Source organism: Lissotriton vulgaris, chromosome 3_1 (assembly GCF_964263255.1).
Source record: "Lissotriton vulgaris chromosome 3_1, aLisVul1.2, whole genome shotgun sequence".
NCBI classification, from domain to species: domain Eukaryota; kingdom Metazoa; phylum Chordata; class Amphibia; order Caudata; family Salamandridae; genus Lissotriton; species Lissotriton vulgaris.
Window position 1 is genome coordinate 1,949,708,266 of NC_141689.1, and position 26,673 is coordinate 1,949,734,938.

The following is a 26,673-nucleotide window of genomic DNA, read 5'->3' on the forward strand; positions in this document are numbered from 1 at the left end:
GGTACTTATTTGGGTCCCCCTTGTTTGTAAAAAGTCACTAGGACATATGCCCATCCAAAACCCAGGGCAGATGAGCTCATAGACAGATTGGCATCTGCCAAGTTTTTGAGCACATTTGACCTGTGTTAGAAGTGGGGGTCCCTAGTTGGCAGAGGTAGGTACCACTGTCCAAATAGGGACCCTTGATCTAGTCAGGGTAAAGAGGAAACACTCTTTAGATAACCTCTGCTCATCCCCTTGGCAGCTTGGCACAAGCAGTCAGGCTTATCAAAGGCAATGTGTAAAGTATTTGTACCAAAACTCACAGTAACACAGTGAAAACACCACAAACTGACTCCACAACAGTTTAGAAAAATAAAGGTATTTAATCTAGACTACACAAGACCAAAACGACAATAATCTAACATACACAGGTCAATAATATGGTTGCAAAAGAGTTCTTAAGTTTCGTAAGGTTCTTGAGGTTAGCGATAAAATGATCCACAGTTGCGTCACGTTTTAGCCACAGTCCGTTTGTTAGTGATAAAAAGTTCCAAGCACAGAAGCTGTAGCTGTGAAAAACAAGCGATGCGTTGATCCTGAGACCCTGGGGAGGCGGTAGCGACAGCCCCGCTGCAGCAGTGGGCGTGTTGCGATGAATCCGGTCTGTATAGGGAGGAAGGCCACATGTATGGATTCCGGTGCGTAGGTTCTGTCGGACGTTTTCTCCCGCAAAAGCATGATGCGATGATTCTCGGGTGTTGCGTTGATCTCCGGAGCAACGATGCGCAGTCCAGCGGCAATCTTTCTCTCGCAGCTCCTCGATGTGATGCCTCTGCGACGATTCTCGCAGCGATCTGATGCGAGGATTTCACCCAGCAATGACAGGCTCTGCGACGATGTTAGTAGCGGTTGAAATCTTCCCGCTAACGATGGGTGCCACGTCTTCAGGCAGCGGCCATAGGTGCTGCGACGATCTCGGCCTTCATAGCGGCGGGAATTTGCGATAGATTTTCTGTAGCAAAGTCTTTAAAAGCTTGATTGCCAGCTCCCCAACACAGGTACAACTTCCAGAGGCACCACATATGGGCCAAACACTCCAGGAAGGACAGAGCTCTCTCAGCAGAGCTCGGGGAAGCTGGGGGTGAAGTCCTTTTGTTCCTGGAACTTGAAAACGGGGAGTCAGATCTTCTCAGGCCCTTGGAGATTCCTTTAAGCAAGGGGACACAGCACAAAGCAAAGTCCTTCCCCTCTCCTTGGCAGCAAAGCAACAGCAGGGCAATCCAGCATCACACAGTAGGACAGTCTTCCTTCTCCAGTTTCAGCTTTCTCCTTGGCAGAGGTTCCTTCTTGATTCCAGGATGATCTAACTTTCTGTATTCAGGGGTCCTGTACTTATACCCCTAAAAGTCTCTGTTCCCTTTGTGCAGGAGTACTCTGAGCCCGGTCTGAACCAGTCCTGGGTGTTCCTTGAACACTTTGATTTTCCTGGCTTCTCCTTTCCTTTCAGAGTGAGGGGCAGGGTTGTCAGCCGCCCGTCAGGAGGTGGAGCCAGCATTGTGGAAGGCAGGCACAACCCTATTAAGGCCCAGGTGCTATCTCCTCCCATCACTCAAGTTGCAAATGCAGTCATTCAGCCTAGGGCTGACTCAGCCAGCCTCCTGGGGAATCCCCAGCCCCTGTCACTCTCAAACCAGACAGTCCATTCACAAACAGGCCAAGGCACACAGAAAGGTCAGACAAGAGAACAGCAACTTTCTAAAAGTGCTATTCTCAAACACAGGAGTTAAAAACCACCTTTCCTAAAAGATGTGTTATTAAATTCTGAGTTCAGGGATACCAGACTTTTATGTCCTATCTTGTTCCTATGAGAATATATGCTGGTAGCCATTGTAGCCAGCATCCCCCATCATAGCCTATGGAGCAAGATAGCCTTGCAGCAGTGAAAAACAAAAATGGCTGTAATTCACTACCAGAGCATTTCACCTGCACAAGTACATGCTCTACCTTTCACATACACTGCACCCTGCCCAAGGGGGTACCTTGGGCCTTCCATAGGGGTGACCAATGTGCACAGAAAGGGAAGGGTTAGGCTGGGTCAGTGGGAACACTGACCAAGAGGACATGGCAGTTCACAGACTGCACGCAGGCACTGCGGTGGCAGGCCTGGGACACCATTGTAGGGCTACTCATGTGGGTGGCACAATCAGTGCTGCAGACCCACTAGTAGCATTTTTCATCACCAGCCCTGGCACGCCCAGTGCACTTTACTAGAGACTTCTTGGTGATACAAATATGCCAATCATGTATAACCAATCGCAATAACAATTTACACAGGGAGCACGTACACTCTGACACTGATCAGCAGTGGCAGAGTGTCCAAAGCATCTAAACCCGCAAAAACGATATCCAGCACAGCATTAAAAATACAGGTGGTAGAGGCAAAAAGATATTGGGAACCCACATCAAGGAAGCCAGGTCTAACACGTGTCCCCTCCAGCTGAAAGTGGGGAGAACTGCCCACCCTCTTGGGAGTTCTCTTTACTAAGACGGAAAAACCTGGACAGACCTTCAGCATTGGCATGTTCTGTGCCAGGGCGGTGTTCTACCGTGAAGTCCATTCCCTGTTGAAAGATGGACCACCTCAACAGTTTTGGGTTCTCACCCCTCATCTGCATTAACCATCTGAGGGGCCTGTGGTCTGTCTGAACACAGAAGTGAGTCCCAAACAGGTAGGGCCTCAGCTTCTTCAGAGTCCAGACCACAGCAAAAGCTTCACTTTCAATTGCACTCCACCTCTGTTCCCTGGGGAGTAGCCTCCTACTAATGAAAGCTACAGGCTGATCTCAGCCCTCCTCAGTTATCTGTGAGAGTACTGCTCCCACACCATGCTCTGAAGCATCTGTCTGCACTTTGAACTCACTGGAGAAGTCAGGTGCCTTGAGCACTGGTGCTGTGCACATAAATCGTAAATCGTAAATCATACGTTCTTATATAGCGCCTTTCACTGTAAGGTGTTAAGGCGCTTGCTTTGGGAACCCGTCCTGGCTTTTCCCTGCGAGATAACCCCTGCTGGGCATCCCCAAGGTGAAAGCCAGGCATCCCATCGCGGTGTGGCCGTAGTGGAGATTAAGCAAGCTATTGCCCAGAGTTGCAGAGTGTGAACCCATGATTCGAGTAGGCACAGAGGCGAGAATTATCGAGTCCGTGGAAATTTTGAGCTCAAGACCCTGCTGCGTCGGGGATTGAACCCTGGTCCCGGGTCTGACCTCTGCGTCTGGGTCTGCCTCCTCTAACTGGTGAGCCACACTTCTCCACATGGCAGTCTTCAGGGCATCAAAAGCAGTCTGGCAGGCTTTGGTCCAATTAACTTTTCTGGGTTGCTTCTTGGAAGTCAGATCTGTCAAGGGGGCAACGATGGTGCCATATCCCTTGATAAACCGTCTGTAATACCCGGTAAGACCTAAAAAGGCTCTCACCTCTGTCTGGGTCTTGGGGGCTCCCAAGCCAGAATAGTGTCAATCTTTGCGTGTAGGGGCGTCACCTGGCTGCTCCCTACCTGGTGTCCCAAGTACACCACAGATCCCTGCCCTATCTGGTACTTGCTGGCCTTGATACTGAGACCTGCCCTTTGCAGAGCCTTCAACACTTCACAGAGGTGTTGCAAATGTTCCTCCCACGTGGAGCTGAACACAGTAATGACATCCAGGTGTGCGGCGCTGAATTCCTGTAGCCCGGTCAGTACCTGGTTAACCAGTCTCTGGAAGGTGGCAGGGGCATTCTTCAACCCAAAGGGCATGACTCTGAACTGGAAGTGACCTCTGGTGTTGAGAATGCAGACCTCTCTTTGGCCCCACCAGTTAAGGCAATCTGCCAGTACCCAGAAGTTAAAACAAACGTACTGAGGTACCGGGCTGCTCCCAACCGATCCACGAGCTCATCAGCTCTGGGGAGGGGGTGTGCGTCAGTCTTGGTGACCCCATTGTGCCCACGGTACGCCACACAAAACCCGAGTTCTGGAGTGGCACCAGGCGCAGCAACATTTGGGACTAAGACCAATGAGCTAGCCCAGGGGCTGCTGGAGGGCTCAATTGCCCCTAGCGCCAACATCTTGGAAACCTCTTCCTTGATGTTGGCCTTGACCTTGTCAGCTACCCTGTAAAATTTCTGTTTCACAGGCAGACTATCTCCAGTGTCCACATCATGGACGCACCAATTGGTGACACCTGGGGCCAGGGAGAACAGGGAGGAAAACTGACCCAACACCTGGCGACAGTCCCTCTGCTGTTCTGGGGTCAGGGTGGGCAAGAGTACCACAGAATCCACAGACCCATCTTGCTCCTTAGCTGCCAGGAGGTCGGGGAGAGGATTACTATCCTCTTCCCCTCCAGCATCTGTGGTCATGAGCATTGTCACTTCAGACCTCTCAAAGTGTGGTTTGAGGCGGTTCACATGCAAGACTCTCAGGGGTTGCCTGGGTGTCTTCAAGTTAACCAGGTAGGATACTTCTCTCTTGCGCTCCACCACCTCATATGGCCCAGTCCACTTGTCATGGAGCGCACACGGCTCCACTGGCACCATCACCCACACTTTCTGCCCAGGTTGAAATTCGACCAGAGTGGTATTCTGGTCGTACCATCTTTTCATTTCTTCCTGGCTAGCTTCCAAGTTCTCCTGAGCGAGCTTCTTGAAGCATTGTGTCTGGTTGCGGATGGCCAGCACATAGCTGAATATATCCTGGGGGGTTTTCCATGGGATTTCTCCCACCCCTATTTCACCAGTGTGAGAGGTCCTCTAACAGGGTGGCCATACAGGAGTTCAAAGGGACTGAACCCTAAGGACTTCTGAAGCACCTCCCTGTAGGCAAACAACAGGGATGGTAACAAGACGTCCCACTTCCATCTCATGGGCTCCGCTAGGCCCATTATCATACCTTTCAGGGTGCGGTTGAACCTTTTAACCAACCCATTTCCTTGAGGGTGGTAAGGAGTGGTGAACTTATAAGTTACTCCACACTCCTCTCACAGAGACTTCATGTACCTAGAGATGAAGTTGGGACCCCGGTCGGAGACCACCTCTCTGGGGAACCCCACACGGGAAAAGATCCCCATCAATGCACGGCCTACCACGGGTGCTGTTATTGTCCTGAGAGGGACTGCTTCCGGGTACCTGGTGGCATGGTCCACCAAGACCAGGAGGAACCTGTTGCCTAAGGCTGTCTTGGGGTCCAGGGGCCCCAAAATGTCGTGCCCACCCGCTCAAAAGGGGTGCTCACCACTGGACAGGGTTAGAGGGGTGCCTTGCACTTCACTCCAGTCTTGCTTCTGGCCTGACATGTTTGGCAAGATCTGCAAAAGGAACCAACATGCTTCCTCCTCTGGGGCCAGTGGAAGTGGGTGACAAGCCTGGTTAGGGTCTTGTCTTGCCCCAGATGTCCTGCGAGAGGCACGTCATGAGCCAGACCTATTAGGAAGTTCCAGAAGCATGCGGGTACCACCAGCACACGGGCTGCACCAGGCTCAGCAAATTTAGGCTCGCTATATAACAAGTCATCTTCCCAGTAGATGAAGTGATCTCTGGACGCTCCATCTGCTGCCTGGTCTGCAGCCTGTTGTCACATACCAACGAGAGAAGGGCACTCTTTCTGCTCCTTGCAGAATTCCTCCATGGAGGGCTCACCTTCTTGCTGCCAATGGGTCAGCTCAGGCATGTCGCCCAGCTCGGCCACCTGTTCCCCTGTAGGTTCCAGGGCATCCCCCTCAGGTTCTGCTCCTTCCTGGACCGTGGAATGGCTGGGTCTGGTTTCCCGCGCCCTCTGCTTCTTCCTCGCCTGGCAGGTCTCTGGGCTACTGTTTCAGGCTCCAGTTCTGCTGAATCACCACTACTGGATGCCATAGCAAGCGTGGTCACACAGATCCACGCAGGGAAACCCAACATCTCCAAATGAGTTCTGTGTTCTACATCCTTCCATGGAGAACTTTCCAGGTCATTAGCTAGCAGACAGTCTACAGGCAAGGCATCACTGACAACAACTTCAAAGAGACCAGAGAACCCTCCCCGTTCAAAGTGAACATGTGCCACTTTGCAGAGGCGCACTGAGCTATCAGCTGCAACTACCGGTTTCCTTGACCATCTCTTGGTCTCCTAGAGAGACAAGGGACATAACTGCTAGTTCTCCTTCCCCACTAGAAATCAAATCCCTTCCCAAAGCTTCACTGGCTAACCCTGGGGCTGGAGCATCAGCGGGTGCTGGGGGTTTCTTGTGGTGCCTGTTAATAACATGTCCCACCTCATTGTAGTGAAAGCAGGTAGGGGGACCTCTGTTTTTCCATTTGCCCCTAGGGGGCCATGGCTGCTTGGGTCTGGGGGGTTGGGACTTCTTTTCCTGGGAACTATTTTGGGGCCCTTGAAAGAACTCCTTTTGGTTACCCTTATTCCCCCCACTCTTCTGCTGGGGACCCTGCCCACCTTTGGCTGTAGTACGCACAATTCCTCTGTGGACCATAGTACTGGTCCAGCGGTCCGCCTCCCTAGCAAGCTCAATGGGGTCTGTCAGCTTGCTGTCTAAAAGATACTGGTGCAGCTCTGGAACATAAAGACTACTCAAGTGCTCCCAACTAATTAAACGCAACAATCCCTTATAATCAGTTACTTTGCTGCCCTTCATCCAACCTTCTAGTGCACGTGAGTACAAATTCACACATTCCATCCAAGTCTCAGACTCTCTCTTCTTGAATTTTCTAAACTGCAGTCTATACTGCTCTGGAGTAAGGCCATAACTGAGACATAAGGCCTCCTTCATATTTGGGTAGGTCATGGCACATGCTATCTCTAATGGCTCTAGAGCACTCCTCCCCAAAGCCTCAAAATGTTTCCACAGGCTTGCCCCCCAATGTTGTTCAGACACAGCATTCATTGTCAATGCAATTTCATAAGAAGTAAAGCAGGCATAGATATCCTCACTCCTATTGTAATTCTCTACCAGATCCTTGGGAATATATACTTTACCCCCTGCACTGGCTGGGCACTGCCACCATTTGAACTGACATCCACCTCCTTGGCTTTAAGATCCAGTTCTCTCATGCTCAACGCATGAGCCAAAAGCAATTTCTTTTCCTCCAGGGCACGGGCATTTTTACTCTCCTCCGCCGCCCTTTCTCTCTCAGCTTTTTGATTATCTTTTTCCATTTCCAATTGCTTCATTTTCAATTTCAGGACCTCCAAGTCATGGTCCATTGCTCTTTGATTTTCTTCTAACTCTTCTTGAGTGAAACCCTTACTGGAATGGTTGCTCCCAGGCCCTGAGCCTGTTCTGCTCACAGGCAGATCTGTGACTTGAAAAGCATTCCCTGTACTTGCATCATTTCCCTCTTGTGCCTCCCAATGGGACTTCAAGATTCTCTGCAGCTCATCCTTCCTGTAGTCGCTCTTTATGGGGCACTCAAACTCATGGCAGAATTTCCTAAGCTGCTTAACTTTGTGTGAATACAAATCCTCAATTCAAAACTCCAATTCTGCCTCCTCACTGAGTGCCTTTCCATTCACAAACATGATGCTTTGAAGAGTTACTCAAAAATAGAACCAACCAAAAAAAACAGTAGTATGCGGTGGCGTAGTGGTCTGCACTCACTAGTGATGTACACCAATCAATGTGGATCTAGCACAAATACAAGTTCAAATCCCACCGATGACCAACAATGTTAGAATTGGGGTTCTCTAGTTGGCAGAGGTAGGTACCACTGTCCAAATAGGGACTCTTGCTTATAGTCAGGGTAAGAGGAAACACTCTTTAGAAAACCTCTGCTCACCCCCTTGGCAGCTTGACACAAGCAGTCAGGCTTATCAAAGGTAATGTGTAAAGTATTTGTACCAAAACTCACAGTAACAAAGTGAAAACACCAAAAACTGACTCCACAACTGTTTAGAAAAATAAAGGTATTTAATCTAAACTACACAAGACCAAAACAACATAAATCCAACATACACAGTTCAAGAATATGGTTGCAAAAGAGTTCCTAAGGTTCTTAGCGTTCTTAAGGTTAGCGATAAAATTATCTACAGTTGCGTCACGTTTTAGCCACAGTACCTTTGTTAGCGATAAAAAGTTCCAAGGACAGAAGCTGTAGCGGTGAAAAACAAGCGATGCGTTGCTCCTGAGACCCTGGGGAGGCGTTAGTGACAGCCCCGCTGCAGCAGCGGGCGTGTTGCGACGAATCCGGTCTGTATGGGGTGGAAGGCCACTTGTATGGATTCCGGTGCGTAGGTTCTGTAGGAAGTTTCCTCCCGCAAAGGCACAATGCGATGATTCTCGGGTGTTACGGTGATCTCCGGGGTGACGATGCGCGGTCCAGCGGCGATCTTTCTCTCGCAGCTCCTCGATGCGATGGCTCTGCGATGATTCTCGCAGCGACGTGATGCGATGATTTCACCCAACGATGACAGACTCTGCGATGATGTTCGCAGCGGCGGAAATCTTCCCTCTAACGAAGGGTGCAACGTCTTCAGGCAGCAGCGACAGGCACTGCGACGATCTCGGTCTTCGTAGCGGCGGGAATTTTCTTGCTCGGCCGGGATTGCAATAGATGTACTGTAGCAAAGTCTTTAAAAGCTTGATTTCCAGCTCCCTAACACAAGTACAACTTCCAAAGGCACCACACATGGGCCACTCACTCCAGGAAGGACAGAGCTCTCTCAGCAGAGTTCAGGGAAGCTGGGGGTGAAGTTCTTTTGTTCCTGGGACTTCAAAACAGGGAGCCAGCTCTTATCGGCTCTTGGAGATTCCTTCAAGCAAGGGGACACAGCACAAAGCAAAGTCCTTCCCCTCTCCTTGGCAGCAAAGCAACAGCAGGGCAATCCAGCATCACACAGCAGGACAGTCTTCCTTCTTCAGTTTCAGCTTTCTCCTTGGCAGAGGTTCCTTCTTGATTCCAGGATGATCTAATTTTCTGTAGTCAGGGGTCCTGTACTTATACCCCTAAAAGTCTTTGGGGCATATTATCAAGCCTGTGCGCTAAAATTATCGCCGCTTTATCGTCCGAAAACGGCCGATAAAGAGGCGATAATGGGCTTGATAATATGCTCTATCGAATTCCAATCGAAACACATGTTAGATGTGAAGACATCTAACATGGGCTTCGATTGGAATTCCACAGAGCATATTATCAAGCCCATTATCGCCGCTTTATCGGCCGTTTTCGGCCGATGAAGCTGCGATAATTTTAGCGCACAGGCTTGATAATATGCCCCTTTGTTCCTTTTGTGCAGGAGGGCTCTGAGCCCCGTCTGAACCAGTTCTGGGTGTTCCTTGAGCACTTTGTTTTACTGGCTTCTCCTTTCCTTTCAGAGTGAGGGGCAGGGTTGTCAGCCGCCCAGCAGGAGGTGAAGCCAGCATTGTGGAAGGCAGGCACAGCCCCATTCAGGCCCAGGTGCTATCTCCTCCCACCACTCAAGTTGCAAATGCAGTCATTCAGAAAGGTTAGAAAAGAGAACAGCAACTTTCTAAAAGTGCTATTCTCAAACACAGGAGTTAAAAACCACATTTCCTAAAAGATGTGTTATTAAATTCTGAGTTCAGGGATACCAGACTTGTATGTCCTATGTTGTTCCTGATAGCCTATGGAGCAAGATAGCCTTGCAGCAGTGAAACACGAAAATGGCTGTAATTCACTACCAGAGCATGTCACCTGCACAAGTACATGCTCTACCTTTCCCATACACTGCACCCTGCCCAAGGGGGAATCTTGGGCCTTCCATAGGGGTGACCATTGTGCACAGAAAGGGATGGGTTAGGCCGGGTCAGTGGGGACACTGACCAGGAAGACATTGCAGTTCACAGACTGCACACAGGCACTGCGGTGGCAGGCCTGAGACACCATTTTAGGGTTACTCATGTGGGTGGCGCAATCAGTGATGCAAGCCCACTAGTAGCATTTGTCATCACCAGACCTGGCACCCTCAGTGCACTTTACTAGGGGCTTCTTGGTGATACAAATATGCCAATCATGTATATCCAATCACAATAACAATTTACACTGGGAGCACTTACACTCTGACATGGATCAGCAGTGGCAGAGTGTCCAAAGCATCTAAACCAGCAAAAACGAAATCCAGCACAGCATCAAAAATACAGGAGGTAGGGGCAAAAAGATAGAGGGAAACCAGGTCAAGGATGCCTGGTCTAACAACTTGACAGCTGGCTACTGGCAGATCAGACTAGCTGCTGATTCAAAGCCAAAGACAGCATTTTCATCCCCTGGTGGACATTATCAATTTGTGGTAATGCCCTTTGGTCTGCCAATGCACCTGCCACATTTCAAAGGTTGATGAACCAAGTCCTCTCAGGCCTGGATGACTACTGTGCAGCTTATCTAGATGATATTGCTGTCTTTCGCTCCTCTGGAGAAGATCACCTAATCTACCTGAAAAAATATTTTGGAGGCCCTGCAAAAGGCAGGCCTAACTATCAAGGCTACCAAGTGCCAGATAGGGCAGAGTCAGATTGTATACCTGGGCCACCTTGTAGTTGGAGGCCATGTTCAACCATTGCAGAGCAAGATCCAGACCATAATGGACTGGACGGCTCCAACCACCCACACTCAGGTCAGAGCTTTCTTGGGCCTGACTGGATATTACAGGAAATTTGTCAAGGTGTATGGTTCCATAGTGACACCCGTTAATGACTTAACGTCCAAGAAAATGCCTAATAAAGTTCAGTGGACAGTCAGCTGTCAAAAGGCATTTGATTACCTGAAGCAGGCCATGTGCATCGCACCACATCGGCTGGACTACTCCAAAGAATTCATTGTTCAAACAGATGGTTCTGAGTTGGGGGTGGGGGCGGTGTTATCACAATTGAATAAAGATGGTCAAGACCAGCCAGTAGCTTTTATTAGCAGAAGGCTGACCCCTAGAGAGAAACGTTGGTCAGCTATAGAGAGGGAGGCCTTTGTTGTGGTTTGGGCACTGAAGAAGCTGAGGACATACTTATTTGGTACTCACTTCAAGGTTCAGACAGACCATAAGCCTCTCTTGTGGCTAAAACAGATGAACTGTGAAAATCCTAAATTGCTCAGGTGGTCCATTTCCCTAAAGGGTATGGATTTTACAGTGGAAAATAGACTTGGGTGTAACCATGCCAATGCAGATGGACTCTCCAGATATTTCCACGTAGAAAATGAAGACTCATCTGGGCAAGGTTAGTTTAATATCCCTGCGTTGGGGGGGGGGGGGTTGTGTAGGAGAGTAGGGTCTGCTTCCTTTGGTTACCCCCACTTTTTGCTGTGATTCTCAAGTTTTTCAACTTTAGTGTGGCTGTGGCCCTGCTAATCAGGCCCACAACCCAGCTGTTCTCTCTCTAAATTGATACCATGTACTTTAGGTACATACCAGATTGGTTACTGGGTCACTCTTTTGAGCCCCTGTACAGTGTACCATAGGTACCCAGGGCATAGGTGCACCCTAGGCCTAGTAGGGGCTGCAGCATGTATTGTGCCACCCCGGGTTTGCCTTCCAAAACTGACAAAACATGTCTGTTCACTCAGCCTGGGTAAGGTGGTGTAATCACCCCTTACTTAGATATAGTATACCTATATCTATATAGGCATATAGACACATATACACCTATAAGTCACTACTATGGCAGGACTTAACAATCCTGGAGGCAGAGTGTTTGGTTTTATGTGACAGGGTGCCCTAGCATGAGCTGAGCCCCTCTGCAGCTTTCGGAACCAAATCCTTATAGCTGTCCTATGATATAAAGTTTTACCAAAGAGGGTGGTGATGGACGGAGCATCTGAACCAATCAAACACTCACACCCAGTCAACAGATCTGGGTTTAATCCATCACCGTTCTTTAGCCCACTCTGCCACCCCAGTTCAGACATGGCCATATGCAAATCAGTCTAACCCTGTGCCTCATGGGAACAGTCCAGCCCGAACTGCCAAGCCATGCCTATCCTGGACCAGAAACAAGCTTCCGAGGACCAGTTTCTGGCGTTTCAGCCGTCTTCAGCCCGGCTTGCTTGAATCCAGTGGAAAAGTGAACAAGGGACTCACGTCTGAGCATACCCTGCCAACCTATGGCGAACAAAGTGGTACAAAGGGGTTGTGATGGACGGAGCATCTGAACCAATCAAAAACTCACACCCAGTCAACAGATCTGGGTTTAATCCATCACTGTTCTTTAGCCCACTCTGCCACCCCAGTTAAGACATGGCCAATCCTCGGAAGCTTGTTTCCGGTCCAGGAAAGACATGGCTTGGCAGTTCGGGCTGGACTGTTCCCATGAGGCACAGGGTCAAGGCTGATTTGCATATGGCCATGTCTGAACTGGGGTGGTGTGGAGTGCAAAAAAACGATGGATTTAGACCCAGATCTCTGTACTGGGGTGACTGTCTGACACTGTTTTGCATTCTGTCCATCAACTGTTGTTTTTGCATTTGTCACCCGAAGGGGATGGGTATGCTCAGCCGTGAGTCCCATGCTCTCCACACCACTGGAGTCAAGCTATCCTGGCTGAAGACAGCTGATAGCCAGAAACCGGTCCTAGGATGCTTGATTCCGGTCCAGGAAAGACATTGCTTGGCAGTTCGGGCTGGACTGTTCCCATGAGGCACAGGGTCAAGGCTGATTTGCATATGGCCATGTCTGAACTGCGGTGGTGTGGAGTGCAAAAAAACAATGGATTTAGGCCCAGATCTCTGTACTGGGGTGAATGTATGACATTGTTCTGCATTCTGTCCATCAACTGTTGTTTTTGCATTTGTTCTATGATATAGCCTTACCATATACTCTTAAGTGCATTATAATCCTCACAGTTAATGCTAACTTTGCTTTGGCTTTATCAAAACATGTCGTGTAAGGTGTGAATGAATGAATGAATGAAAGCAAATTTATAACGCGCATACTCAGCCCAATGGGCATCAAGGCGCCTAACCAAAATGTTTGCAGGACCAGAGAGCTAATTACTAGTAGGCTTTCCTGAAACACCATGTTTTGAGGGCCTTTTTGAAGAGGGTCATTGAGGATAAGGACTTAAGCTCCAAGGGGAGTGCATTCCAAAGACGAGGGGCAACTGTAGAGAAAGCTCTTCCTCCCCATCTAGTCTTCTTAGTCCGAGGGATCACCAAGAGATTCAGTTGTGATGAACGTAAACATCTGCTTGGGACATAGCCAGAGAGAACTGATCCCAACCCATCAGATGTTCCAGCTCTCAGAGCCCTATGCACTAGACAAATGATTTTAACGGAGATACAGTGCTCTATCGGAAGCCAGTGGAGGCTCTTTCTGGCTAGTGTCACAGAGGAAGAGCAGGGAATGTCTAGTACAAATCTTGCTGCCGCATTCTGTACTGTTTGGAGGCGTCGGATCAGTCCCTTATTGATCTCTGCATACAGTGCGTTGCAATAGTCCAATCTTCAGCAGACCAACGCAACCATTGTCTGTTTCCTAGCATGTGGGGAAAGATAATGCACTATTCGTCAGAGAATTTTGATAACTCCCCAACAGGTGGCCACCGTTCTATTGACCTGAAGGGTCATTGCCAGCGAGGTATCAAAAATGACCCCAAGGCTTCTATATGAATGAGAGGGGACCGGGCAGGTTCCCAAGGATGGAGGCCACCATTCATTTGACCACACATCCTGGTCCCTTCCAAAGATCAGCACCTCGGTCTTATCGCCATTCAGCCTCAAGGAGTTGAGTATCATCCAGCCAGAGACTGATTGCATACAACTCCTGAAGCTGAACGCGGAGGCGCTAACCGATTGGGCCAGCGACACCATGATCTGAGTGTCGTCTGCGTACAACACCACCTCCATTCCCTGCGCTTTTACTAATCTCGCTAGAGGGGCCACATAAATGTTGAATAGGGTCGGGCTTAAAGCCGACCCCTGTGGTACCCCACATTGCAGAGATTTAGCAGGGGAGAGGTATTCTCCCAGTTTGACCCTCTGTTCTCTAAGGTCTAGAAAAGAGGACAGAAGGCTCAAAGCTGGCCCTTCCACTCCTATCCCCCTCAAAGGAGATGTTAAGATCGAGGGAGATAGGGTGTCGAATGGTGCGGTCAGATCGAGTAGGACCAGCAGCGTTGTCTGTCCCTGGTCCACTTTCATTCTGATGTTGTTTGTCACCATAGTGAGCGCAGACACTGTGCTATGGAGTTTCCTGAACCCATGCTGGGTCTGATCTAAAAACCCAGAGGAGTCCAGGAAGGCAGACAAGTGCGAGTTCAGGTGGGCCTCAAGCATTTTGGCGAGGGCAGGAAGTAAGGAGATGGGTCTGAAATTTTATAAGATTGCGGGTCAAGGGAAGGCTTTTTAAGTAGCGGCTTGACGATCGCTTTCTTCCAAACTGAAGGAAAAACCCCCTGCAACAGGGCACTATTCATTACCTCCAATAGGGGAGGGAGTAATGTGTCCCTACACTCCTTCATCACTTTGAGAGGACAGGGGTCCAAAGGAGAGGAAGATTTGGTGTCAAACACTTATGAATACCACACCTCGCCAGTCCTGGCGGCGGGGGTAGCATTCCACCCTTCTAGAGAGAGAAGACATGTAGGTACTCGTTTACCCGGTTAAAGGTAAACAGAGCCTCAGCATCACAAAATGGATGCTGCTGCCACAGAGACGAGTCTGACCTCCTGTTGCTGGATGAAACTCCGGTAGGGGAGGCCTGGACAATACGTTTCCTATCCAGGGAGGTGCCAGCACCTCCCCAGACAGGCTTTAGTGTATTGGTGCAGCGAGGGCTTCATTCAGTGAATGCTTTCCAGACACTACCTGGGGCAGGGCACACTAGGTGCTCCATACATTTCCCAGTTCAAACCGGTTGCTGGGGCACTCTGCATAGCTCTGACGCAAAACTAGACAAAGGGAAAGTGGTGTAACCACCCCCTTCCCAGGTCCACCCATAGGAGGGACCTTAAGGGTAGTCCAGCCCCTAAACTTAGTATAAGTATAGGAGCCCAGTCACTAGGACTTTAGATTACCCTGGACGAAACTTTGAAACATAAATCCTGTACCTTCGACATTCCATTCTGACTGGAAGACAATAGACATCTCCCTTATGGTCAAGGAGTGACCACCCTGTTCAAACAGGCACAAACAGCAACTTTGCCAGTCTGCATTTTCGAGTCTCCTGCCGGATCCCGAAGAATCTGCGACACAAGACATGGACTTCCAGACATCTCTGACCCAACCTTCGCTCACAGCAAAGCTGAGACCCAAGGCAGACACAAGAGATGTGGGACCGGAACTCCTGGACATCCTGCATTTTGCAAGCTGCACTCACTTCACGAGGTAACTTGAAGTTGTGCATTGGGGTGCTTGAAGCTCAGAGGCCCCCACTCCACAAGTGATCCGTGGGCTCCGCTTTTGCAATTCAGCTTGACACATCTTTCCGGTTCCTACTCCGTTGGCTAGTGAGCCCCTGGAAGACTCCATTTTGAATCTAACTTGCTTTCCTGGTTGCTCCAGGCTTGCTCCAACTTCCCTGCAATGGAGAAGTTCCTCAGACCTTGCTGGTCTTCTCCGAAGCAAATCTCGACATCATGCGTGGGTTGCGTTTTCCAAAGCTTGTTGGGTCCAGTCCAGATACCAACACAGCAGTCAACTAGATACTTTGTGGGACAGCTTGAATCCAGCTCCTGGTTGTCGTCGACGCCTCCTGGCTGAAGATACAAACTTCACATCTTCACCTGAAATCACCCGACATCTGGTGGCATCTTCCTATTGCCGCCCTGGTCACTGGCTAGTGACCCAGACTCTGTCCCTTCTGCTTTCAGGTTCTACAGATCTTTGATCCACCCTTGGATCCATCCGGACACTTTTCCTCTGGCCGCCTGCAGCACTTCTTTGCAGCTCTCCATTGAAAATGACGACGAACCCCGACACAAAAAGACATCTATGCACCTGGCTTCCCTGGGTGAGATAACACGAGTACTCTGGTGCTCCTGTGGGTCTTGACTCTCGAAGTGTCCTAGTTTAAAAAGGTTCCATAGTAGTCCATCCGGAAGTGTCCTTGAATTGTATATTTGTAACTTCTACATTTCCCATAGAAAGTCAATGGTAACCTGCGCCTGTGTTTAGACACTGCACGCGTCTCCCGTGGGCCTCCTACTTCCTAACCTTTGGTTGTTTAGAGTAGCCCGAGCGATTCTTCAGGCCCCAGGCCTGCTTTCTAATTCTCTTGTGGTTCTTATACCACTATTTTAGTATATGGTTTGTGAGGCCCTTAGGGGTTAACTTATACTGTGCAACTTATCGTATAGTAATTGAGTAACTTGTATTGCCCTTTTATCTCTGACCTCATAAAGAGTGCAGAGGGGTTGTGTTTAGAATAAATACATATATATTTGATATATACCTTGTGTGGTGTCCTTTCATTTGGTACTCAAGGGATTATAATTGGTAAAACAACTTGCTTAATACGCTCTCAGAAGTTTTAGCCTGATGACTGCTGGTCCATGCTACCACTAGGATAGCTTTCTATAAGGTTCACTTTACAACCACCATCAATAAGGTCGATTAGACTGGTGCAAGGTGCCCACTATAACTAGTGGACATCATATGCCAGGCTAACTTCTCTCAGTAGGCTCATCCAGGGTGCTATTCGGAAAGTGGATGAACTGTTTTCGAGAATTGTGAATGACTTATGAATTTATTTCGTAACATTTCTTTCTTGGAAAATGTTTGTCACCCACAGACTTCAATAAGCACTCCAAATATAATAATGGGAAGATTTGTGTGTTTAAAGACCGCTGGCCATTCAGTGCGTAATTTTTAAGTGAGGTGGAATATGAAATTAATCATTTTCTTTGATAATTGAGAGAAATAGTCATGATGTATAGCTCTTTCTATTGCCTTTCTGATATTTGGGTGTCAGTGTATAAAAGTTGACAAGCACTTCAATTGAATGAATGGATGAACTTAGATGTTTAAAGATGGCCGCCATAGAAATTCATATCCAAATGAACTGTTAACTCTTCTTTGTTTCGATAGAATTCCTGAATGAATTATCTTATCTTTATATAAATTAATTGTTAATGCATAAACACAATTGAAATTGAGAAAGGCGACCATGCCGAAATGTGCCTGGCTAGCTTAATGTGCTGTGGCTTAAATCTGAATTGATAACACGCTCCAGAGTGTGCTCTACATATTTTGCGACAGGGATCTAACCGCAATTGCTATATCATACTCCTACTATGCGTTCCCTATTCTAAATGCCTAGGGAGTAGGTATGTGTTCTGCCAGGAATCACTCATTGGATGATTCAACCCTATTACCTAAAGGGAAAGAATGTAGGTCTCCATCTTGATCAGAAGTTAGATATCTCTCACAGAGGTATCAGAAAGCAGCTGGACTGAGGTTTCAGTGTGTAGTGACCTCACAAATTGGCGTAAATAACAAGGACCCCCTGTTAAAGCAACAGAATATGTTTGACAGGGAAAAAGAACAGTGTGAAAAAAAGTTACAAATATAATATCGCTAGGGAGACAACGGTAATTATGAAGCACACAACATTTTTTTAAAAAAAGGAATTAACAAATTGTTATATTTATTAAGTATATAAACTCAAGTTAAAAACATTAAAATTTTTGACACAGAATAAAAGAAAATACAACATCTAATCAATTATACACAAAAACATCATTAATTCATAAAACAGTGGCGGACAATAGTAGTCCTCTTCGACGCGCGTTTCGGCGTTTTCAAAAGAACGCCTTCTTCAGGAGCCACATATACAATCTGGAAAACATATACATTAAATTAAAAAATCATCCTAGTTAAATCAGTATACAATCACTTATTATAAACACAATACTAGTTACATGTCAAATATCCACAAAATAAGGCTTCACATACCGACATAACTCCCTACTCGGGTAGCTTATAATATAAGGCTACACAAGGTACAGACTACAAGATAATTACTATTGAGCAGTGTTGTAGTAGTGGAACCTAAGGGCCCCAAAGGAATTAATGGACCCACCATCCTTAATTAGCTGAGGGCTTGGGGGCAGAGATAGCAGGAAAGTTAGTAATAAAGGGTGCTAATAAAGGAATATTTTCCAGAGTTTCTAATGCAAGTTGTTGATAGGTACTTGTACTGAACACGAAATCTGGAATTGCCTATTAGGTCTGTAAACAATGGTCAATCTGAGCTTTATATGTGACCATGGTAAACTACCGTGGACATATATAATCAGTTCTAGCAACAACGCAATAGTTGTATATAGTGTTGCACTGTTCATAGAACTCAGTATTTTCTTCTTTTTATAATGATCAAACAGTCATGTTGGATATTCTAATAATTAAGCTATTTTGTAGAATACCTTTCTTTACTCCTTACCAATTATCTGAGTAATCGAAATCGTTTCCAACGATACCTGGAACATGCAGGGGAAGGATTGCCCTCTGTATGGATAGCTGCGACTGCTTGAGTTCTTCTGATAGAAGTCAATCGTCGGCTCAGAGTACTAAACATAAATGGATGGATTAACTTTATTTTTATTACTCTACTTAGATCTCTTAAAGGTATTTGTATAAGACTATGGTTACAACAACTTATTTTTTACCTAATGTCCTGTTTAACGACGAGTGCGGTTTATTATCTTGTGGGCACCGTCATATGTTATCCAGGTGCTGATGTATTTAACCCGGTAGTTATTAGTCCACGTATGGTATTGCTGCTTATGAAGTGTGGCGCTCGTTATTCCTGATATATAACTGCGCACTGTAGGTATTAAAAAAGAAAACAAGTCTCGATCATCAGAATGTGCTACAGTTTAGAGAGTAGTAGTGAGTGTAGCTGTTTTAAATTCCTCACGCTTACTACAATAAAAGTACATTGTGCGAAACTGTACTTTTATGCAGGCAGTGCTAATTCAGGAACAAGGAAAATAGCAGCAGGTCAGGAAACAAGGCATGACTATAGCTTAGGAAACACTGGAAACAAAAATAACAAAAGCTCAGGAAACACTGGAACAAGGATTGGTCTCACTGATATACAGCTTCAATGTCCAACCTTAGCCTGAAGGTAGCTGGGGCTTAAAAGAGCTCACAATAATGTATTTATTTATTTATTGACATTTGTAGAACGCGGCGAATACCCGTGGGCGTCTCGGCGCCATATGCATCAGGTGTGAGCAGTTTAGCAGCAGCCAGCCACAGATGAGCTGAATTACTCCATCCATCCTTGGCCTGCAGGGGTGGAGACAAAGCAGTGAGCAGGGAATTCTGGGTAATTGAGGTTAAGGCATGAGTAGGCTGGCTTAAAGTATAAGCAGGATGGCGTTCACAAAACCCAGCATGGCTTGGGAATATATGTCAGTTCCCAATAAGTGTCCAAATGGCTGGAAGTTAGGATATGCATACAGGGGAGTGTCTGGAAGCATATTAGAATACTGGAAAGTCTCACTATGTGGCCCCCTGGTAACTATGTGGCCCCCTGGTGGTGGGTACGAGAGCACAGGGACCGAATTGTGACAGATGGGAGCCAGGAGCTAGACCCAGCTTTACTTACACCCGAATAGGATGTGTTCTTTCTCTGCACAACGGTCTGCATACTCCCCTGTGGTGAGTAAGGAGCCAGGGCAGGAAGAGGGAACCTATTTGCACTTTAAAGACATGTCTTTGAAGTCTTCCCTACTTCCAAGGCACAGCTGGGTATACGTACTGGACAAATGGCAACATGACTTGAGTACAGTTCTGAACCTGTGAAGACTGTCAGAAAGAAGGACTGCTGTGCTGCTGAAGGACTGCCACTCTGTTGGACTGCTGCTTTTACTAGACTCCTGCCTGGTTCTGGTGGTCTGCTGCCTGCTGTTCCCTTGCTTCGGTAAGAAGGATGTGATCTGCATCATTGGAACCCAGAGTGATTCCAAGGACTAGCTGGTTGGCCTTCTGATCTAAAGTCTCAGGGACATAAAATAGTTCCACTTTACCTGCTTCTGCACCTGGACTCTGCCATCTGTGAGTCTGTTTTACCAAGTGGTGCCACCCCAGTCCTCTCCCCTTGGAAGTGAGGTCAAACGTGCTTGATTTAGCAAAATCCACGCATCCTCTATCAAACCAGTGCATCAGGGTCATTGCTTGGATCGGAATTGGTGCATCAACTCTTTTGCTTGGATCGTACCCGGAGCATTGCTCCTGTTGTATGGATCATAACCGGTGCATCGCTCCTGTTGCAGGGCCAGAACAGGAGCATCGTCACTACTGCTTGAAACCTGTAAGCATTTATGTCTTAAACTGCATTTGGTTAAACAATCAACACACAAGCATTTATAAACTGTTGAACAAAGTTTTTGGTTTCTAAAAATAAATGTAAAGATATGATTCTATTTTTCCTAATTGGTCTTTCTTGAGTGTGTGTTTCATTTATTGCTTCTCTGTGTGACAAAAAAATGTTAAGCATTATCCTTTAATAAGCCTAACTGCTTGCCCTCACTACCACAACAAAAAAAGAATATCAGAATCATCTGCCTTTACCCCGGCACACTTATTGAGGATTTACTGGACTCTCTGCAAAGTGTACTTCATTTTATTGCACTATATAGAGAGCCAGTGTCCCACAGTTCTATTTTTCTAACCTGGTGTGGAATCTTTCTGTGTGCATTGTCATTGTTTTACTGTTAAAAGTGCTGCAAAAATACCTAACATATTACCTCTAAGTTAAGCCTTACTGCTCTGTGCCAAGCTACCGGAGGGTGAGCACAGGTTAATTTAGGGTTTGCCTACTTCAGACCCTGACTAGGATTGTGGTTGCTGCTTGAGTAGGGCTACTTCCCCAGTTAACCTACAACCCGATTTAAAACAGTTGTTTCTCTCTAAGTGACATTTAATTCGGATTGGGTATCAAGTTGGGTTTGTTGCCATGATTAATGTGATACCTTAAAGACTCCATTTCATAAGTTAGCCAGGCTGAGGGATAAACAACTCTGTGTTAGCCAATGGGGCGACTAATAACATTTGCACAGCAATAAGACAATTGGGAAAGGTTGCTATGAGGACAGAGAAAAAGCAAGAGTCCAACTTCAAAAAATTATTTAACTCCTTGACTCAGGGCTCCTTAGGCCCTCCTTAGGGGAGACTTGCCTATATTTTTAAGGGAAGTGGGACCTTTGCCATTGCTTCAAATTGAAAAGTCGAACTAGCAGTTTAAAACTGCTCCCCCAGGCTGCAGTGGCTGGCTAGGTTGGCATCACAAGTGCTGCAGTTCTGGGTGACACTCTGTCTTACATGACCTGGGTACCAGGGGACTTATACGTAAGTCAGCTTATGTCAATCTGGTGGTAGCCAATTCAACAATACTGTCACTGAAGTCTGATTAGCATGCCTCAGTGCACTGTCAGAGTGAAAACACAGCAGCATTGGTCCAAAACTTAAGGGGTGATCATGCAGAAAAAGGCATTTCCTTGTAGTAGCCAATCAGGAGTCTGCAACATTTTATGAATGACAGTAAAACAGGATATAAGAGACAATGGAGAATAGCCAATGCAGTAGAATAGTTTAAGACTCTCCATGCATGCATAGGTGACATAAGTGACTAGGAAACACTTAGGTTAACCCGTTCCATGCGTAGTACGGCCCCCGGCCGTCCAACGTCACATTGGGCGTATGCGGAGCATGGCTGGGGCTGTCCGAGCCCCGCCCACTGATTATTTTGCCTGCATCACAGCGGAATTCGCGTCACATCAAAGGGTTAATAAAAGCAGGGCCAGACTGGCTACCGGGCGTTTTAGTGTCCTGCTAAGCTGGGGCTGATTTCACTGCGGTGGGGGGCTGATTTTGTTGATGGGGACCTGCGTGTGTTTCTAAAAGAACAAAGCAAAACAAATGGCTTTAAGCACACACAGGTCCCCATCAACGAAATCAGCCCCCAGCTTGGAAGCACACCAAAACGCCCGGTAGCCAGTCCGGCCCTGAATATAAGGGGTATGTTTACTAACATTTCATGCTGCACATCACAGCAAGTGAAGTTGCGCTGTGTGAAAGGAAGAAAGCAGAACAACACCATATTTTAAAAAATTGGAGCGAAACCTTCCTGCCCAATATCTATCCTGTGAGGCTGTTACATCTGTTTATGTGTGCTTCGTTCTGCAGCACACATGCAAAGAGGAAAAAAAGAGGAGAAATAAAGATATTTCTCCTAGTTACAATAGTGTCAGGTAGGTGCACCTTTTTGGAGCAAACCCATCTTTACAAGTCTTTCTGAATGTGGTTTTATGTAAAAAACAAAAACGAGTGGATGCACGTGATCTTCCATAAACCATCCATGTCAAACCTATCGGATGCATGGCATAGTGGCGCTATGTGATGCATTGGTTATTTATTTATTTATTTATTACATAGCCACGTAAATCGGGATTTGCGTGGGTTTTAAGTCATGGAGAAGTGTGGCTCAATGGTTAGAGCAGGCAGACCTCGATGCAGAGCTCTGGCCAGTGACCAGGGTTTGATTCCCGCCTCGGCAGGTCTCGGGCTCATTAATTCCCCTGACCGGATATTCTCGCCTCAGTGCCTATTCTGATCATGGGTCCCACGCTGCAACTCTGGGCAATAGCTTGCTTAGTCTCCACAACGGCCCCCACAACGTGAGGGATGCCTGGTCTGCACCATGGGGGTGCCCAGGAGTGGACACTTCACAGGGAAAGCCAGGAAGGGTTCCCTTGCGGTATTCGTACAAGCGCCGGGAAACCCACAGCGGGTAGCTGTGTGCTATACAAGTACAAAAACATTTACATTTACATCCCAACATAGACCCCGAGTGAAAATCTTAGTAAATCTTATCCAGGGTGTTTTGGAAAAAGTGAGATCCAGGAATAGTTGGTAAAGCAGTACATATTGCATGTCTGTACCATTGTGAGAAACGGTTTCAAGGAAGCATACTATTAATATTTCTATATCATCCATGACGAAATGCTTAAGAAGCCATTAAGAGGACCTTCCTTCGGTCACTCTTGACATAACAGCAGATAAAGGTTAATGGGCAGGCGTGCTTCGGTTAATGAGGCGTTAGTGAAATCCCGTGTGCTTAGCAGAAACATGGTCTCGTCAGGGCCTGTGAGAAAACACAGATGGTCTGCAGCCAACGGATGACGCAGCTCTGATCTCCTGAGATGGTACGTGTTTCACTAAAACATTGAAGAGGTTTGTGCCCTCGTGTTAATGAGCATTCCAGAAGCGTGCCTCTCCATATGGTGAAACGTAAAGCTGCTATAACACATCGCCTTACCATACATTCTGTGCTTTTCACGCTCTACCCTTTACTTACTTTTAAATCGCAATTTTAAAACTGAAATATAAAAGCAAGTTATGCTGAAACAGCAAAAAAAGTTATAAAACATTAAAAGACATCACTTGGCCCAGCAACTTCTGTGCCACAGTATTTAATCTATCTTTTCTATGTATCTATTAGACAATAATTTTAACTTAGCAGCTCAGTCTGTAACACTAGATTTACAGAAATATGGGCCACATGTATCAAAAATCCATTTTGCATTACTAAAATAGCAAATTTTAGGTAATTGCTTTTTAACGAATGCAAAATGGCATGCGAGAAAATGGCAAATCCCTAATAGCGAATCCTAAAGATTCACAATCGCAATTTGAAAATCACTGTTAGGTAATACTGCCCCATTCATTCCTATGGGCCTTTAGCCCATAGATGCGCATTGTTGTGCATTAGCTAACTTGCGATTTCTGTTATTCATTGGTAATCACAAATTAAGTTATGCAATACCAAGGGTGCCCGGGCGCCTAAGGGCCCGCTAAAGCACCCCAAAAAATAATGTGCACATGTAAAGCCCTTTGAAAAATGCAATTTTTAAAACATTGCACTTAGAGTCGATGGTATTCGCATTTCCTAAATGTACAGTTTACATTTAGAAAATGATTGTTACAGGTGCTTACATAATTGCAAATTGCGATTCCCTAGTTGAATTTGCAAATGTAGGTAATTACAAAAAATTGCGATTACCTAAAATTGCAACCACAAATCTTTTCATACATTGTGAAAGCTATTTTTCATTCGCAAATAGGCAAAATTACCAATTTGCCCAGTTATTGAATGTAAATCGTTTAATACTTATGGCCCTGGTCCTAGATACACTAAACTATGGGCCAGATAATTCGCAAACAAGCAGACCCCTTCCCCTCTGCGTGTTGAATCAGTAGCTGCTGGGGGTGCTGAGGGGGGAAGCAAGTAGGCAGTAGCTCCCAACAAGAAACTTTATTTATTTTTTAAAGGAGCACTTGTTGATTTAACGAACACAGGTTGCTTTTAAAAGGCAAAACATTTAGGAATGCAAATGCCTTTTAGTACATATGTTGCAAGTCTATTTGCACTTTGTGATCAGTCTTATTGTACAATTGACGCTCAAATACCAAGGACTGTGCTCATATCTTTGTCGCAGATTGTCTGTCTTCCAACGGTCTTATTTTGTAATTTATTAATTCGGTTTGTTTGCAATCTTTTTTAGGTCCCCTGTGATGGCTGGAGGTCTGTTTGCTGTGAACCGAAAGTGGTTTTGGGAGCTGGGTGGCTATGACACAGGTTTAGAAATCTGGGGTGGTGAGCAGTATGAAATCTCATTCAAGGTAAGCAGTTGATATACATTGATTGTATAGCTAAGTTATACATTTTGTTTTTCTTTCAATTATGGCACAGCTCAATTCAAAACATTGAGAGTGGATCTAGTATAGAAGTAAATACAGACATTGGTGCATCTCTCTGTGTCTCTGAAGACAATGAGAAAGAAGACTATGTTTAGGGCCTTTTTTGCTGCAGAATATATTCATGTTTTTCACATCCCATGTTACTTAAATGAAACTGGCAAAATCCAGATTCTTCATAATAGTACTGTGTTAGACTTGGTGAACCCTGAACGTTTTGCCTTCCACCTGGTACATTTTCTGACCTGGTGTTGGTGGTTTTAGGACTCTGGGCACTTTATCACTGCTGTCCAGTGGTAAAGGGAATTTGGTCTCTATGGTAAACGCGGTAAGATTGATCTACAACTGTTTGGCGTATTTAATTTACCTATCAGTCCCCTGTAAAGTGGTATCTCATATACCCAGGCCAGTAAACCAAATACTACTGGTGGGCTTGCAGCGCTGCCTGTGCCACACACCAAAGTAGCCTTGCAAACCTGCCTCAGGCCTATGTCATTGCAGGGCCTGCGCACAGTTTACTGCCGCTGTGACGGGGCTCGTAAAGTGGTTGCCACGTCTGTGACTCTCCTTTTACTCCATGTCAGTCACCTCTAAGGTAGGTCCTAGCTCGCCCTATGGGCAGGGTGCAATGTAGGTAAAGGGTAGGACATGTGCCTTAACTGTGTGGCATGTCCTGGTAGTGACAAGGAGCCATTTTGATTTTTCACTACTGTGAGGCTGCCCTCTCATAGGAATGCATTGGGGATTTTGTGATATGTGTTTCAGTGGTAATTCCTGACATGAGAGTAGTAGCGTGATCAAGTTTGGTATGTTTGGAATACGAGTAATAAATGCTGTGTAATGGTGCTCGCAGATTTATTATCACTATTTTAGAAATGCCACTTTTAGAAGTGAAGATTGCAAAAAACACAGTTGATGGACAGAATGCAGAACAATGTCTTACATTCACCCCAGTACAAAGATCTGGGCCTAAACCCATCGTTTTTTTGCACTCCACACCACCCTAGGTCAGACAATGGCTATATGCAAATCAGCCTTGACCCTGTGCCTCATGGGAACAGTCCAGCCCGAACTACCAAGCCATGTCTTTCCTAGACTGGAATCAAGCATCCAAGGACCGGTTTCTGGCTATCAGCCTTCTTCAGCCTGGATAGCTTTACTCCAGTGATGTGGAGAGCCTGGGACTCACGTCTGAGCATACCCAGCCCACTCGGAGTGAAAATTGCAAAAAACACAGTTGAAGGACAGAATGCAGAACAATGTCTTACATTCACCCCAGTACAAAGATCTGGGCCTAAATCCATCGTTTTTTTGCACTCCACACTACCCTAGGTCAGACACTGGCTATATGCAAATCAGCCTTAACCCTGTGCCTCATGGGAACAGTCCAGACCGAACTACCAAGCCATGTCTTTCCTAGACCAGAATCAAGCATCCAAGGACTGGTTTCTGGCTATCAGCCTTCTTCAGCCTGGATAGCTTGACTCCAGTGATGTGGAGAGCCTGGGACTCACGTCTGAGCATACCCAGCCCACTCGGAGTGAAAATTGCAAAAAACACAGTTGATAGACAGAACGCAGAACAATGTCTTACATTCACCCCAGTACAAATATCTGGGCCTAAATCCATCGTTATTTTGCACTCCACACCACCCTAGGTCAGACACTGGCTATATGCAAATCAGCCTTGACCCTGTGCCTCATGGGAACAGTCCAGCCCGAACTACCAAGCCATGTCTTTCCTAGACCGGAATCAAGCATCCAAGGACCGGTTTCTGGCTATCAGCCTTCTTCAGCCTGGATAGCTTGACTCCAGTGATGTGGAGAGCCTGGGACTCACGTCTGAGCATACCCAGCACACTCGGAGTGAAAATTGCAAAAAACACAGTTGATGGACAGAATGCATAACAATGTCGTACATTCACCCCAGTACAAAGATCTGAGCCTAAATCCATCGTTTTTTTTCACTCCACACCACCCTAGGTCAGACACTGGCTATATGCAAATCAGCCTTGACCCTG

General features: G+C 46.6%; 1 protein-coding gene across 1 annotated transcript in view; it reads left to right on the forward strand.

Moving 5' to 3' along the window:
* GALNTL6 (polypeptide N-acetylgalactosaminyltransferase like 6) overlaps window positions 1–26,673 on the forward strand; it is a 2,516,565-nt gene that overhangs the window by 2,212,532 nt on the left and 277,360 nt on the right. The window contains exon 9 of the mRNA XM_086962433.1: window positions 24,461–24,578. Coding sequence (XP_086818559.1) covers window positions 24,461–24,578 — 118 coding nt within the window. The remainder of the gene's footprint in view (window positions 1–24,460; window positions 24,579–26,673) is intronic.